This window comes from Microcaecilia unicolor, chromosome 11 (genome assembly GCF_901765095.1).
Source record: "Microcaecilia unicolor chromosome 11, aMicUni1.1, whole genome shotgun sequence".
NCBI lineage: Eukaryota > Metazoa > Chordata > Amphibia > Gymnophiona > Siphonopidae > Microcaecilia > Microcaecilia unicolor.
The window spans coordinates 22812210-22824404 of record NC_044041.1 but is presented as its reverse complement, the minus strand read 5'-3'; the positions used below and the strand labels follow the sequence as shown (position 1 = coordinate 22824404).

Here is a 12195-nt window from a genome sequence, read left to right as displayed (position 1 = left end):
TTGCAAGGCAGCGTGATCAACGCTGCACATACCCTTGCCAAGTACTACAGGATGGATAGTGCGGCGCTCGGAAGTCAGTTTTGGGACTTCGTTCCTCAGGGTAGCAGTACCAGGATCCCACCCACTCTAGGGATTGCTTTTAAATATCCCACAGGTTCTGGAATAGTGGGAAACTACGTAATAGAAGGAGAAACTAGATCTTACTGATCGTTTTCTTTCCATTCGTCCTTCCCACTATTCCAGAGGCCTGCCCAAGGTTTCTGAGATGTTTAATCTGTGCGAAGTAATGGATCAGATAATGACTGTCGCCTTGCATTGCGCCTCCTGCATATCTCTTGTTCTCTAGAAGTTGTCCAGAAATAGAGAGGTCCACACATGTTTGCTCGTCTGGTTAGTGTTAGGTTAGTAGGTTGTTTAAGTTTGTTGTGTATATTCTGAGTTTTTCCTTACTGCTTGTCTATGTAAATACTAAGGAGCTGGACTGGATGCCAAGAGAGATATGTCTTAGCTCAGTTTTCAGTTCTCTAGCTCCACCTGCTGGTTGATGGACACACCTTTCCCACAGGTTCTGGAATAATGGGAAGGACTAATGGAAAAATATTTTATCAGGTAAGACCTAATTTCTCCTTTGCATACTGCATACATTGGAAATCCGCTGTATCTGATAATTATCTCTTATGTTCTTCATGGATGTCCTGAACGACCACCTGTCTACAAGGTCCCCAGGACAGGTTTGAAAAGCCCTGATGTAAGCTGATTTTTCTTTGCCTGTCTTGCAACTGAAGGTCTGAAGACTCCCAGTAACTGTGAACTCGTGGTTGGCGGAGAGCCACAATGCTGGGCAGAAGGTCGATGTCTTCTGTTCGACGATTCCTTTCTGCATGCTGCTTTCCATGAAGGTAAGTCCATTAATGACAGGAGTCCTTCAGAGCTGCGAACAGTCTTATTGGGCAGAGCTACATATATTTGGTCTGAGAGGTAGGTTAATTTTGCATAGCTTGGTTATGCAAGAATACTCAACATGTTCACTTCATATGGAAAACAGACATCCCTCCCTTTTAATAGAGTAAGGCAAATCATGAGCTGAAGCTGATGACTCAGTGAAGATTTTAAAGTGCTACAAGTGGTTGGTTATTTAAATGAGATGTATATAGCATTGCGAAGAATATTGTGGAGCACTGGGATTGAGGAATCTATTTATTGCCCTCCCCCCCCCCCCACCCCACACTAGAAATTACTCCAATTGAGTGAATTATTTAGGGAACTTCTGTATTTATCCAACCCCTCTTTGGATTCCATCACCGTTTTTGATCCCACCACGTCCCATGGAAGAACGTTCCAGGCATCCACCACCTTTTTTTTGTTTGTTTTTTTTTGTTACATTTGTACCCCGCGCTTTCCCACTCATGGCAGGCTCAATGCGGCTTACATGGGGCAATGGAGGGTTAAGTGACTTGCCCAGAGTCACAAGGAGCTGCCTGTGCCTGAAGTGGGAATCGAACTCAGTTCCCCAGGACCAAAGTCCACCACCCTAACCACTAGGCCACTCCTCAACTGTTGCTACTATTTGAGATTCTACATGGAATGTTGCTATTCGCAACGTTCCATGTAGAAGTTGGCCCCTGCAGATCACCAATGTGGCCGGGCAGGCTTCTGCTTCTGTGAGTCTGACGTCCTGCACGTACGTGCAGGGCATCAGACTCACAGAAACAGAAGCCTGCGCAGCCTTCTACATGGAATGTTGCTAGCAACATTCCATGTAGAATCTCCAATAGTAGCAACATTCCATGTAGAATCTCCAATAGTATCTATTTTATTTTTGTTACATTTGTACCCCGCGCTTTCCCACTCATGGCAGGCTCAATGCGGCTTACATGGGGCAATGGAGAGTTAAGTGACTTGCCCAGAGTCACAAGGAGCTGCCTGTGCCTGAAGTGGGAATCCAACTCAGTTCCCCAGGACCAAAGTCCACCACCATAACCACTAGGCCACTCCTCAACTGTTGCTACTATTTGAGATTCTACATGGAATGTTGCTATTCGCAACATTCCATGTAGAAGTTGGCCCTTGCAGATCACCAATGTGCCCCGCAGGCTTCTACATGGAATGTTGCTAGCAACATTCCATGTAGAATCTCCAATACTAGCAACATTCCATGTAGAATCTCCAATAGTATCTATTTTATTTTTATTACATTTGTACCCCGCGCTTTCCTACTCATGGCAGGCTCAATGCGGCTTACATGGGGCAATGGAGGGTTAAGTGACTTGCCCAGAGTCACAAGGAGCTGCCTGTGCCTGAAGTGGGAATCAAACTCAGTTCCCCAGGACCAAAGTCCACCTCCCTAACCACTAGGCCATTCCTCCACTCTCTGCGAAAAAGTATTTCTTGATCTTGCTTTTATGTTTCTCTCCTTGCAACTTCATTTCATGTCCTCTAGTTCTATAGCATAAAAATAAGAAAACAACAAGTCGTGATTTCATAAGTCTTCACACCCTTGTAACAGACCCAGATTAGCTCCAGTTCAAAAAATTGCCTTAAGGCCCACAGGGGCCCCCTTTTACTAAGCCGCAGCAAAAAGCGGCCTGTGGCAGTGCAAGCGCGTCTTTTGAGCGCACGCTGGGCCAATTTTTGCCGTGTCCTAGAAAAAAAGGCTTTTTTTTTTTTTTTTAAAGGGGCTGGAAAATGAACATGTGGCAAAATTAAAAAAAAACAGTTCACGTCCATTTTTTCGGCCTGAGACCTTACCACCACGCCATTGTCTTAGAGGTAAGGTTTCATGTGCTACCTGGGCGGTAGGCATGCAACGTGCATCCACTGCTGTTTACCGCCGGGTAAGTGCTACATGGTTTGAAAATAGAAAATATTTTCTATCGTGTGTTTTTGTCGCGTGCCAAATTCAGAATTACCACCTGCGGTATGCGGTAGCCGGGCAGTAATGCTAATTTGGTGTGCGCTGGACGCACTTAGGCCCTTTCACGCTTTTGTAAAAGGGCCCCATAATAAAGTAAATAGAGCCCACTTGTCCAGTCACAGTAGTTAGACTGATTCACATACTTTTGGATGAAGAATCAAGCTGTTTCTGTTACATTTATTGCATTTGTATCCTGCATTTTCCCACATATTTGCAGGCTCAATGTGGCTTACATTGCTCCGTCATGGTATCATCATGACTGAATAAACATATACAATTAGTAATTACATAGGAAACAAGGGAAATATAGTGTATACAAGTAACATGTATAGACAGAACATTTATAGAATAGCAGATGAGACGGTGCTTTACTAAAGTTCAAATGATGGATCATTATGGTATGTTCTGTTAAAGAGGTGGGTCTTCAAGGATTTCCGAAAGTTGATTAGGTCATGTATTTTTTTCATGGCAGTTGGCAGTGCATTCCATAGCTGCGTGCCTATATAAGAAAAACTGGATGCATGTGTCATGACATTTGAAGTAGAGGTCTAAACCTACTGAGCATAGAACTGCTGAAAACTGATTACTCTGCGATAGTTAGTGAAATGCACGGATTGGGGGAAGACTATAAGACAATTTTCAATGTGTTTGCAGTAAGAGACCTGACAGTGTCCCAGGTATATGCAAAGTGGAAACAGTTTGCCACGATCAGGTTGTCTCTTCAAAGTCTGTAGTTATGGGTTAAGAAAAACTGCTGAGGAAGGTCATGGTGAGACCTAATAGTATGTTACTTTAAAGCAACTACAGCAGTCTCTCAGAGACTGGGGGAAAATGTTTGTTTTACAATTTCAGGATTGTTCCACAGTCATGGCCCATATGGGAGATTTGCAGCAAGGAAGCCACTGCTGCAAAAAAAAAGCAGAGATGTTCTTGCATAGTCTTTGTAAAGAAACAGGTAGGAAACACTACACAGGTAGGAGGTTCTGTGGTCTGAACTGCAAAACAATATCTGCGGTTATAAAACACAGTTCGGTGGCTGCAACGCTATGTTGTAGGAATGCAATGCAGCAGAGGGCACAGGGAGGCTTGTGAAGAATGAAGGAAAGACGGGTGATGCAAAGTCTAGGAAGATCCTATGTTGCAGGACTGGTGGGAGGGAGATGACTTTTCAGCGGGACACAGAGCCTCAGCACAAAGCAAAAGCAAGAATGGAGTGGCTCAGCGAGCAGAAAGTGAATGTCTTTGTGCAGCCAGTCAAAGCCCAGATCCTGAATCTAATAGGAAATCTGTTGCAAGACTGCCGTCTCGGAACGAGCTCCAGCCAACTTAAGAGCTGGAGCTAGTCTGCCCAGAAGAATGGCAAAAACTGCACCCCCCTGGCTGTTATTGCCACAAAGGGGCTTCCCCCAAGTATGAGCCAAGTGATGTGAAGACTTAGCACAATTAAGAATTTTTGATTCCTTTGAATATTGTTTATTATTATTTATTGCATTTGTATCCCACATCCCCCCACCTATTTGCAGGCTCAGTGTGGCTTACATAGATTTGTTAACATTGTCATTTCAGGATATCAGATACAGTTAGTAATGTGTAGTAATCAAGGAAGAGAAGAAGGAAGAGAGTGATTTAGGGTAGTTATAGAAGGTGGGCGTTCATAATTGAGTGGGTTGGTGAGGTGACTTAGTGAGGCTGTAGGTTCTCATTGTAGGCCTTGTTGAAGAAGAATGTTTTCAGAGATTTTCGAAAGATAGTTGTTTCGTTGATTGCTTTCAAGTCTGTAGGTAGTGCATTCCATATCTGCGTGCTCTTGTAAGAGAAGGTAGTGGCGTGCATCAGCTTGTATTTAAGTCCATTGCAGCTGGGGTAGTGCAGGTTGAGAAATTTTCGGGCTGATCTTGTGGCGTTTCTGGGAGGTAGGTCCACGAGGTTTAGCATGTAGATTGGGGCGTCTGCATGAATGATTTTGTACAATCGTGCAGATCTTGAACGCAATGCGTTCCTTAAGTGGAAGCCAGTGAAGTTTCTCTCTTAGGGGTTTTGCACTTTCATATTTAGTTTTTCCAAATATGAGTCTGGCGGCCGTATTCTGGGCCGTTTGGAGTTTTTTTGATTGTCTGTTCTTTACACCCGGCGTACAGTGCATTGCAGTAGTCCAGATGACTTATTACCATTGACTGTACCAGGGAACGGAAGATGTATCTTGGAAAAAAGGTTTTACTCTTTTTTAAGTTTCCACATGGTGTAGAACATCTTTTTCGTTGTGTTTTTCACATGGGTATCAAGAGTGAGGTTTCGATCAATGGTGACTCCCAAGAATTTTCAAGTATTGTGAGACAGGAAGGGAACAGTATGGTGTGACTATGGTGGTGAAGTTTTTTGTGTTATGTTGTGAGGTGAGTACGAGACATTGTGTTTTTTTCTGCGTTAAGTTTTAGTTGGAATGCATCTGCCCAAGTGTGCATTATTTGAAGGCTTTGGTTGATCTCGTTGGTGATTTCATTTAGATCATGTTTGAATAACATGACCTAACAATCTTCCGTAGACTACTGAACGAACCTGTTCAAGAAGGCTTACCATAATGTTCCATCTTAAATACAAAATAAATAGACTTTACACAAACTAGACAAGGCCGAACTCTTGTCACTTGACTGTTTAACTTATCCTACAACTCATTTTATCACTTAGAAACCTCTATACAATGCCATAACGCAATCCTCTGTACCATGTATGTATGCACCTTGATGCAAAATCATTGGTATGCAATACCACAATGTATTCCTCTTTACCATGTAGGTATACGCCTAAATGTATTACCATTTGAAATTCTGTAACCGGAAATGGCGATCGCCATCACGGCATAATGTAAGCCACAGGTGGGAAAATGAGGGATACAAATGCTATACATAATAAATAAATATTTCTATAACTCCACTTTCAACACAAAAGAACATTGTGAAGATCAGTGAAACAGGTTCCTGATTTAATGCATTTTATAGACAGCAGACCATGATTTGAAGGCTTTCACTAGTCACTGTAGCTTTCTGTTGGTACACATTGGGGCTCATTTTCAAAGCACTTAGGCTTACAAAGTTCCATAGGTTCCTATGTAACTTTGTAAGTCTACGTGCTTTGAAAATGAGCCTCATAGGGTGTTCTAATTCAGTTATTTGAGATGAAAGCACTGTACACATTTGTTTCAAGCAGTAGCATGTACAGCCAATAAGCCTGGGGGTGGCTAGATGTGATAGACACCAGACGTACTAATTTTGGAAGGTGTGTTGGGTGTTAAGTTTTGGTCTTGTAAGAGTAGACAATAACAAGGTCAGAAATGGCCTATAAAGAGCATGGGACCATCTATTTGATCACACAGGCAGTCTGGTGCCATAGCCAGCAGGCCTCTGTCTCAATCAACTCACTGTTTTGTTCTCTCTGCTGCTTAGGTTCGGCAGACGAAGGGCCTCGAGCAATCTTTATGGTTGATTTATGGCACCCAAATGTGGCAGCAGCGGAGCGCCAGGCTCTCGATTTCATCTTTGCTCCAGGACGATGATCCTGCTCCACTCCAAGAGCGTTCTCAAAGATGAGGCTGATGGTGGGAGGAACAGTTACATGCGGCTCGTTAGTGCAGTTTGCACCACCAAGAGACTCGCCTCAACAAAAAGCTTTATTTATAACCCACACCATCCACTGTTCATAACAGCTTTATTTTTGTTACTGTGGATGAAGTCTTCCTACTTGTATTTTTTTTCCTTATGTTGGTTTACTCATTGGCTTGCCAATGATTTTATTTTGTTAGCAAAGAAGTGTATTTATTTTCATTCGGTGATAGAATGCAATGCTACTTAAAACGCATTAGTTAGCTACTGTGTTTTTGCAGTGTTCAGAGCTATAGCGTAACATTTTTTTTTTTAAAGGTAGTTTCTTATCTTAAACTTCTTGTGATCATCTGTAAGAAGCAAATTAACACGTGGGACATGAACAGCCTACAACGTTCTTGTTTACATTTACCCTGGGGAGCATTTTTTTCTCAGAGACTTAATCATGCCTAACTGGAAATTACCAATAAGCAAATAATCTTGCTTAGCTCGTGTTACGATCTAAATCTCTCCGTCTGTAACAAGACCAGCAACTAGGTTGAGCCAAATGATTTTCCTCGGTATCTAAGACTTGAGCCAGCACTTACACCGAAGTTGAATAAGCTATTGGCGGCTTTGCTGTTTGAATGCTGTTGAGTTTCCATGACACAGTTGCATCTAGAAGACATTAAGTCCAGGCTCTGGCTTCCGCACAGAAAGCCTTTGCCAGTTTTATCAAAGGACTTTTCCGTAGCACCTTAATGTAATGTTGACTAAGAAGGTGGAACACTATGAACAGTGGCTTGCTTCAAATTAAACACTACAGAGTGTGGTAAGAGATTTGCCAAGGCTCCCGGTGTCATAAACTTTGTAACCCCCCCCCCCCCCCCCCCCCAATCTACACCCTCTCATCACACTCTTGTGCAGAGAGAAGAGATTGTAAATGTTAGACTCTGACCAAAGCTGGTCTCACTCCCCTTCGGCATTAAGTCTTTATGACCGTTGACTACTTAAACTAGATCTGTTTCTGTTCTTGTACAGCAGCCGTCCTGTATTTCATGTCCGAAAGAGAGTTGTGTTGTAAGTGAACAATGCAACTGACTTAATTTTAATTCTGTAATAAAACTGTGTAGGCAAGATACAAAGATTAATTTATGGCAATGACAAATTTTTCACCTCCCAAGATGCTTTTTTTTTTTTTATACTCTTGCAACATTTCTTACAGCAGTATTCAAGAATTGGATTTTATTTCTTTAAAACAATGAAGTAGTGGGGGGAAGGGGGGGTCGTCTTGCTTATAACCTTGCAAAGGAGGCGCTCTAACATTTCCTTGTGCCTCTTAGCGGCAGAACGATCAGACAACGGATCAACAACGGAGCAGGAGCCCACAGTTCCAGTTGCCAAAACCAGGAAATGTACCCATGTACATCATGGGCGTAGCCAGACAACAGATTTTGGGTGGGCCTAGTTAAGAAGTGGGTGGGCACCAAATGTCCCCTCCCCCCCCCCCCCCCCCCCCCACCACAAAAATATCTCAGCTGGCAGGAAAATGCTTCTTCCCACCTTGGCAGTCTGCAGCAGGCATGCGCTGAAAACTGAGCATGCGCAGGTGCCGGTATTGTGCAGAGTAGAATTTTGTTACTATCCGGGGAAAGTCTTCAGCTGACAGAGCTTGGGCTCTCCATCAGCTACCGCTAAACATCTGCTACTGTTGGGTGGGCCTGAGCCCTGGCCCACCTTTGCCTACGCCACTGGTGTACGTGTTAGTCAAGTGGGGAGGCGGGGACATGCATCTACTCTAAACTGTATACGATGACAAGTTTACAATGTGAAAAGAAATTAAAGATTCTTCACCCTTATAACTAACGCCATCCCTATCCCTCTGCTTTTCTTGTTGATTCATTTTATTCTTGGTGGCTCTTCGGGTTTCTACACAGTCTGATAAACTGGAGGTCATTTTTACTTGCCTATGTGTTGTTGCAAAGTACACCGACCGCAAGACCCATGGCAATAGAAACACCCATTTCAAGGGAAATCAGTGTACGTAGCTTAGTTTTTTCTTTAAAAACAGTAGACCACCTTTGTGGGTGCATAATTACTGTGTAGCAACCTTGTGTGCAGGTACTGGAACGGAGCAAAGCCCTGCATGAACTTCTAAAAAATGTAAATGTGCACGTGACCGTCCCCTTACCACGCTTTGCAAACTGGCTGGATGTCCACACCCTGTGCATGCAGAAACATACGTCGGGGTGGAGCAGGGGAAAACAATTTTCAGCCAGGGTAATTGGGTGGGGGTAACTACTACCCAGGGGCATAGCCAGGATTCAGTCTTTGGGGGTGGACTGGGGCGACAATGCAGTTTCTGGCTACTCTTCCCCCCCCCCCCCCCCCCCATAATAATTTTGCTTTTGCTCGTGGGGGTGCCCAGTCCCTGCCAGCTGATTAGATCTACCACCCCAGTGCTGGCTCAGCAGTAAAGAAGTCGGCTTTCACCATCACCAGCACTCTTTGCTCAGGCTGGGTTGTGTGTGGGGAGGGGGGGGGGGGCAAGGCCACTTCACTGTTATTACCCCTCTAAATCTCTTTGAAGGTGAGCCTCTAAGTGGAAGGAAAAGATGAGAATCCTGTATCCTGACGGAGTGGTTACCTGCAGGATAGAAAACTGCTTTAATAGCTCTGAGAAGTGTGAGGTCTTAAAGGGAGATCTCTTTGAACGCTAAGGCTTTCCCCTACCCCCACATAAAGATCACCATTAGGCTAAACGCAGGCCTTGATGCAGTCAGTGCATTCCAACACTGCACTAAGCTCGATTATTTTATTCCTGATGCAGTAAGGTAATGGCATGCAAATGAAAGTGATATTAAAAAGTGCAATGTCGACAAAAAATAATACACACCACCACAGTCCTATGTAGCTCTTTGCTGCATTGTGAGTAAATCTCTTGTCCGGTGTCAAACTGATTTGATTTATCACCTATTAGAGAACTATCCAGTAGGTGGCTTACAGAAAAATACAGTAAAATGAGAGAAAAATAAAAGGGTAAATATAAAATAAAGATAAAACAGGAAAGGGCATTACAGTGTGTGAGAGGAAAGATAGGAGGCAAGAATATAAAAAGGAAAACAAAAAAAAATTAAAATAAGACTCCAGTTGAAATTTCAAGGCACAATTTAGGAAGGGGGGGGGGGGAGTAGGATAGGCTCTTGCACTGAGCAGAAGAGAGACCAAAACACACACACACACTGGATGGACTCCCACACACAAAACTTGCCTAATTGGTTCTGGCCACTCCTGACTCCCCCCCACCCCCGGCTAGCTGGTCCAGAGTCGGGACTTGTTGGGCGACGGGAATTCTCCTCCTGCCTATAAGCCTCTAGTGGGTTGAGTGAGCCCTTTGACTGTATCTACCGCTAATGTTGGGCAGGGCCGGTCTTAGCAATCGTGAGCCCTGTGCAGACCGCTTCATTGGGGGCCCTCTTCCCCTGCCCGCCGCCGGAATCTGCTGTAGATAAATCGAGCTAAGCTTTAGTAAAAGACCCCCAAGGTTTTTTAAATTTATAAAAAATAAAATCCACTCACTCCATACCTTAACATGCATCCACTGTGTTTCAGTAGAGGGCGGCAGGTAGTGACAGTGATTTTCATATCCCATTGGCCACTGACCCTAGATCCTCCTCGCTGCTGTGTCCCACCCTTGCAGAAGCAGGAAGTGACATCAAAAGGGGAGGGGTCGCAGCAGTGAGGAGGCTGTGGGTTCAGTGGCCAGTGGGATATGAAAATCGCTGCCACCTACTGACATGCGGATTCACATCAAGGCATAGAGCAGGGAGGTGTTCTGAGACAAGGGGACAGACATGCTAGGGATACGGGGCCCCTAGGAGCGCAAGGCCCTGTGCGACCACCCCTGATGTTGGGAGACAGGAGCAGTTCTCATGCCACCTTGCCTGAAGTGGTACATTAGAATGTAGAGCTGGAGCGTTAGAGAATGCTTTTTTTGTTACATTTGTACCCTGCGCTTTCCCACTCATGGCAGGCTCAATGTGGCTTACATGGGGCAATGGCGGGTTAAGTGACTTGTCCAGAGTCATAAGGAGCTGCCTGTGCCTGAAGTGGGAATTGAACTCAGGACCAAAGTCCACCACTCTAACCACTAGGCCACTCCTCCACTGTTGCTACTATTTGAGATTCTACATGGATCACCAATGTGGCCGCGCAGGCTTCTGCTTCTGTGAGTCTGACGTGCAGGACGTCAGACTCACAGAAACAGAAGCCTGCGCAGCCTTGTACATGGAATGTTGCTAGTGGAATAGCAACATTCCATGTAGAATCTCCAATAGTATCTATTTTATTTTTGTTACATTTGTACCCTGCACTTTCCCACTCATGGCAGGCTCAATGCGGCTTACTTGGGGCAATGGAGGGTTAAGTGACTTGCCCAGAGTCACAAGGAGCTGCCTGTGCCTGAAGTGGGAATTGAACTCAGGTCCTCAGGACCAAAGTCCACCACTCTAACCACTAGGCCACTCCTCCACTTTCCTTATTTAGCAAGCGTTATCTTGACCCCAAGCAGTGTATCAGAACACACCACTGTGGGTCAAGCACTGACATTTTTGTGGATGGTACTACCAGAAGCAGGAGTTAGTAGACATTGTGCCTTCCTCCCAACTTAAGGAGAGAGTGCAGTCCAATTAAACCACCAGGGGAGGTGCAAGAGAGCCACTTGGGTCATCAGGGAGATCTTTGGTAGATGAGGGGTGGGAAGTCCATGGCCCCACTTGGGCCATCAGGGATCTTGGCTGACCTGAAGTTCCACATTTCACCTCAGATCACTCTAAAAGAGTCTGTCTAAATTTTGATGTTTTTTTTTGTTTTGTTTGTTTTTTTTTAATATTCAGAGTAATTTACCATTCAGTGATCTGCATGCCTACTGCACTAGCTTTTAGCATGATGCTATCAGTGCAACTTTCCCACACTAAAATTTCATATTGCATCAGGGGTAATGTTAGCACAGGAATCAACTTCGGTGCTAAAGGATAGCATTGGGGCTGCAGTGGTTTGCATCACTTATGTCTCAACCCATTAGAGATCAAAACCAAATCCTCCAGTCGGGTTAACCATTGGATACGCTGCCACCGAATTTTCTGTAGCTGATTTGAACAGAGTGAAATCACCAGTCAGAAGGGAGGAAGCAGATATAGCAGCCACCTGCACAAGCCCCTGCAGGTGCCAAGCAGAAGGGGAGGGGGGATGAGAGACAGGGCAGCTCAGCCATGAGGTAGGCTAGGTCCTTGCCTAGGAGGACAACCCTGGGGGTGGTAGAGAACAGCTGCAGCCAAAGCAAAAAAAATAGGTCCTGACAGCCACACAAATTTAAAGAACCATCAGCATCCTTAAAATCGAGCGTGGTACCAGAAGATTGGAGGGTGGCCAATGTAACGCCAATGTAAATTTTTTTAAAAAGGTTCCAGAGAGATCCGGGAAATTATAGACTGGTGAGTCTGACGTCAGTGCTGGGCAAATTGGTAGAGACTTTTATAAAGAACAAAATTACAGAGCATATTCAAAAGCATGGATTGATGAGACAAAGTCAACATGGATTTAGTGAAGGGAAATCTTGCCTCACCAATCTACTACATTTCTTTGAAGGGGTGAACAAACATGTGGATAAAGGTGAGCCGGTTGATATTGTGTATCTGGATTTTCAGA

General features: G+C 44.5%; 1 protein-coding gene across 3 annotated transcripts in view; it reads left to right on the top strand.

Annotated features, from left to right (window-relative positions):
- The window catches only part of ASPHD2 (aspartate beta-hydroxylase domain containing 2), a 37845-nt gene extending 29875 nt beyond the window's left edge, over window positions 1-7970 (top strand). For all 3 annotated transcript variants that reach the window (XM_030219715.1, XM_030219718.1, XM_030219716.1), the window contains 2 exons: window positions 786-899; window positions 6355-7970. In XM_030219715.1, coding sequence (XP_030075575.1) covers window positions 786-899; window positions 6355-6464 — 224 coding nt within the window. In that variant the 3' untranslated portion in view covers window positions 6465-7970. The remainder of the gene's footprint in view (window positions 1-785; window positions 900-6354) is intronic.
- Window positions 7971-12195: the final 4225 nt, after the last annotated feature.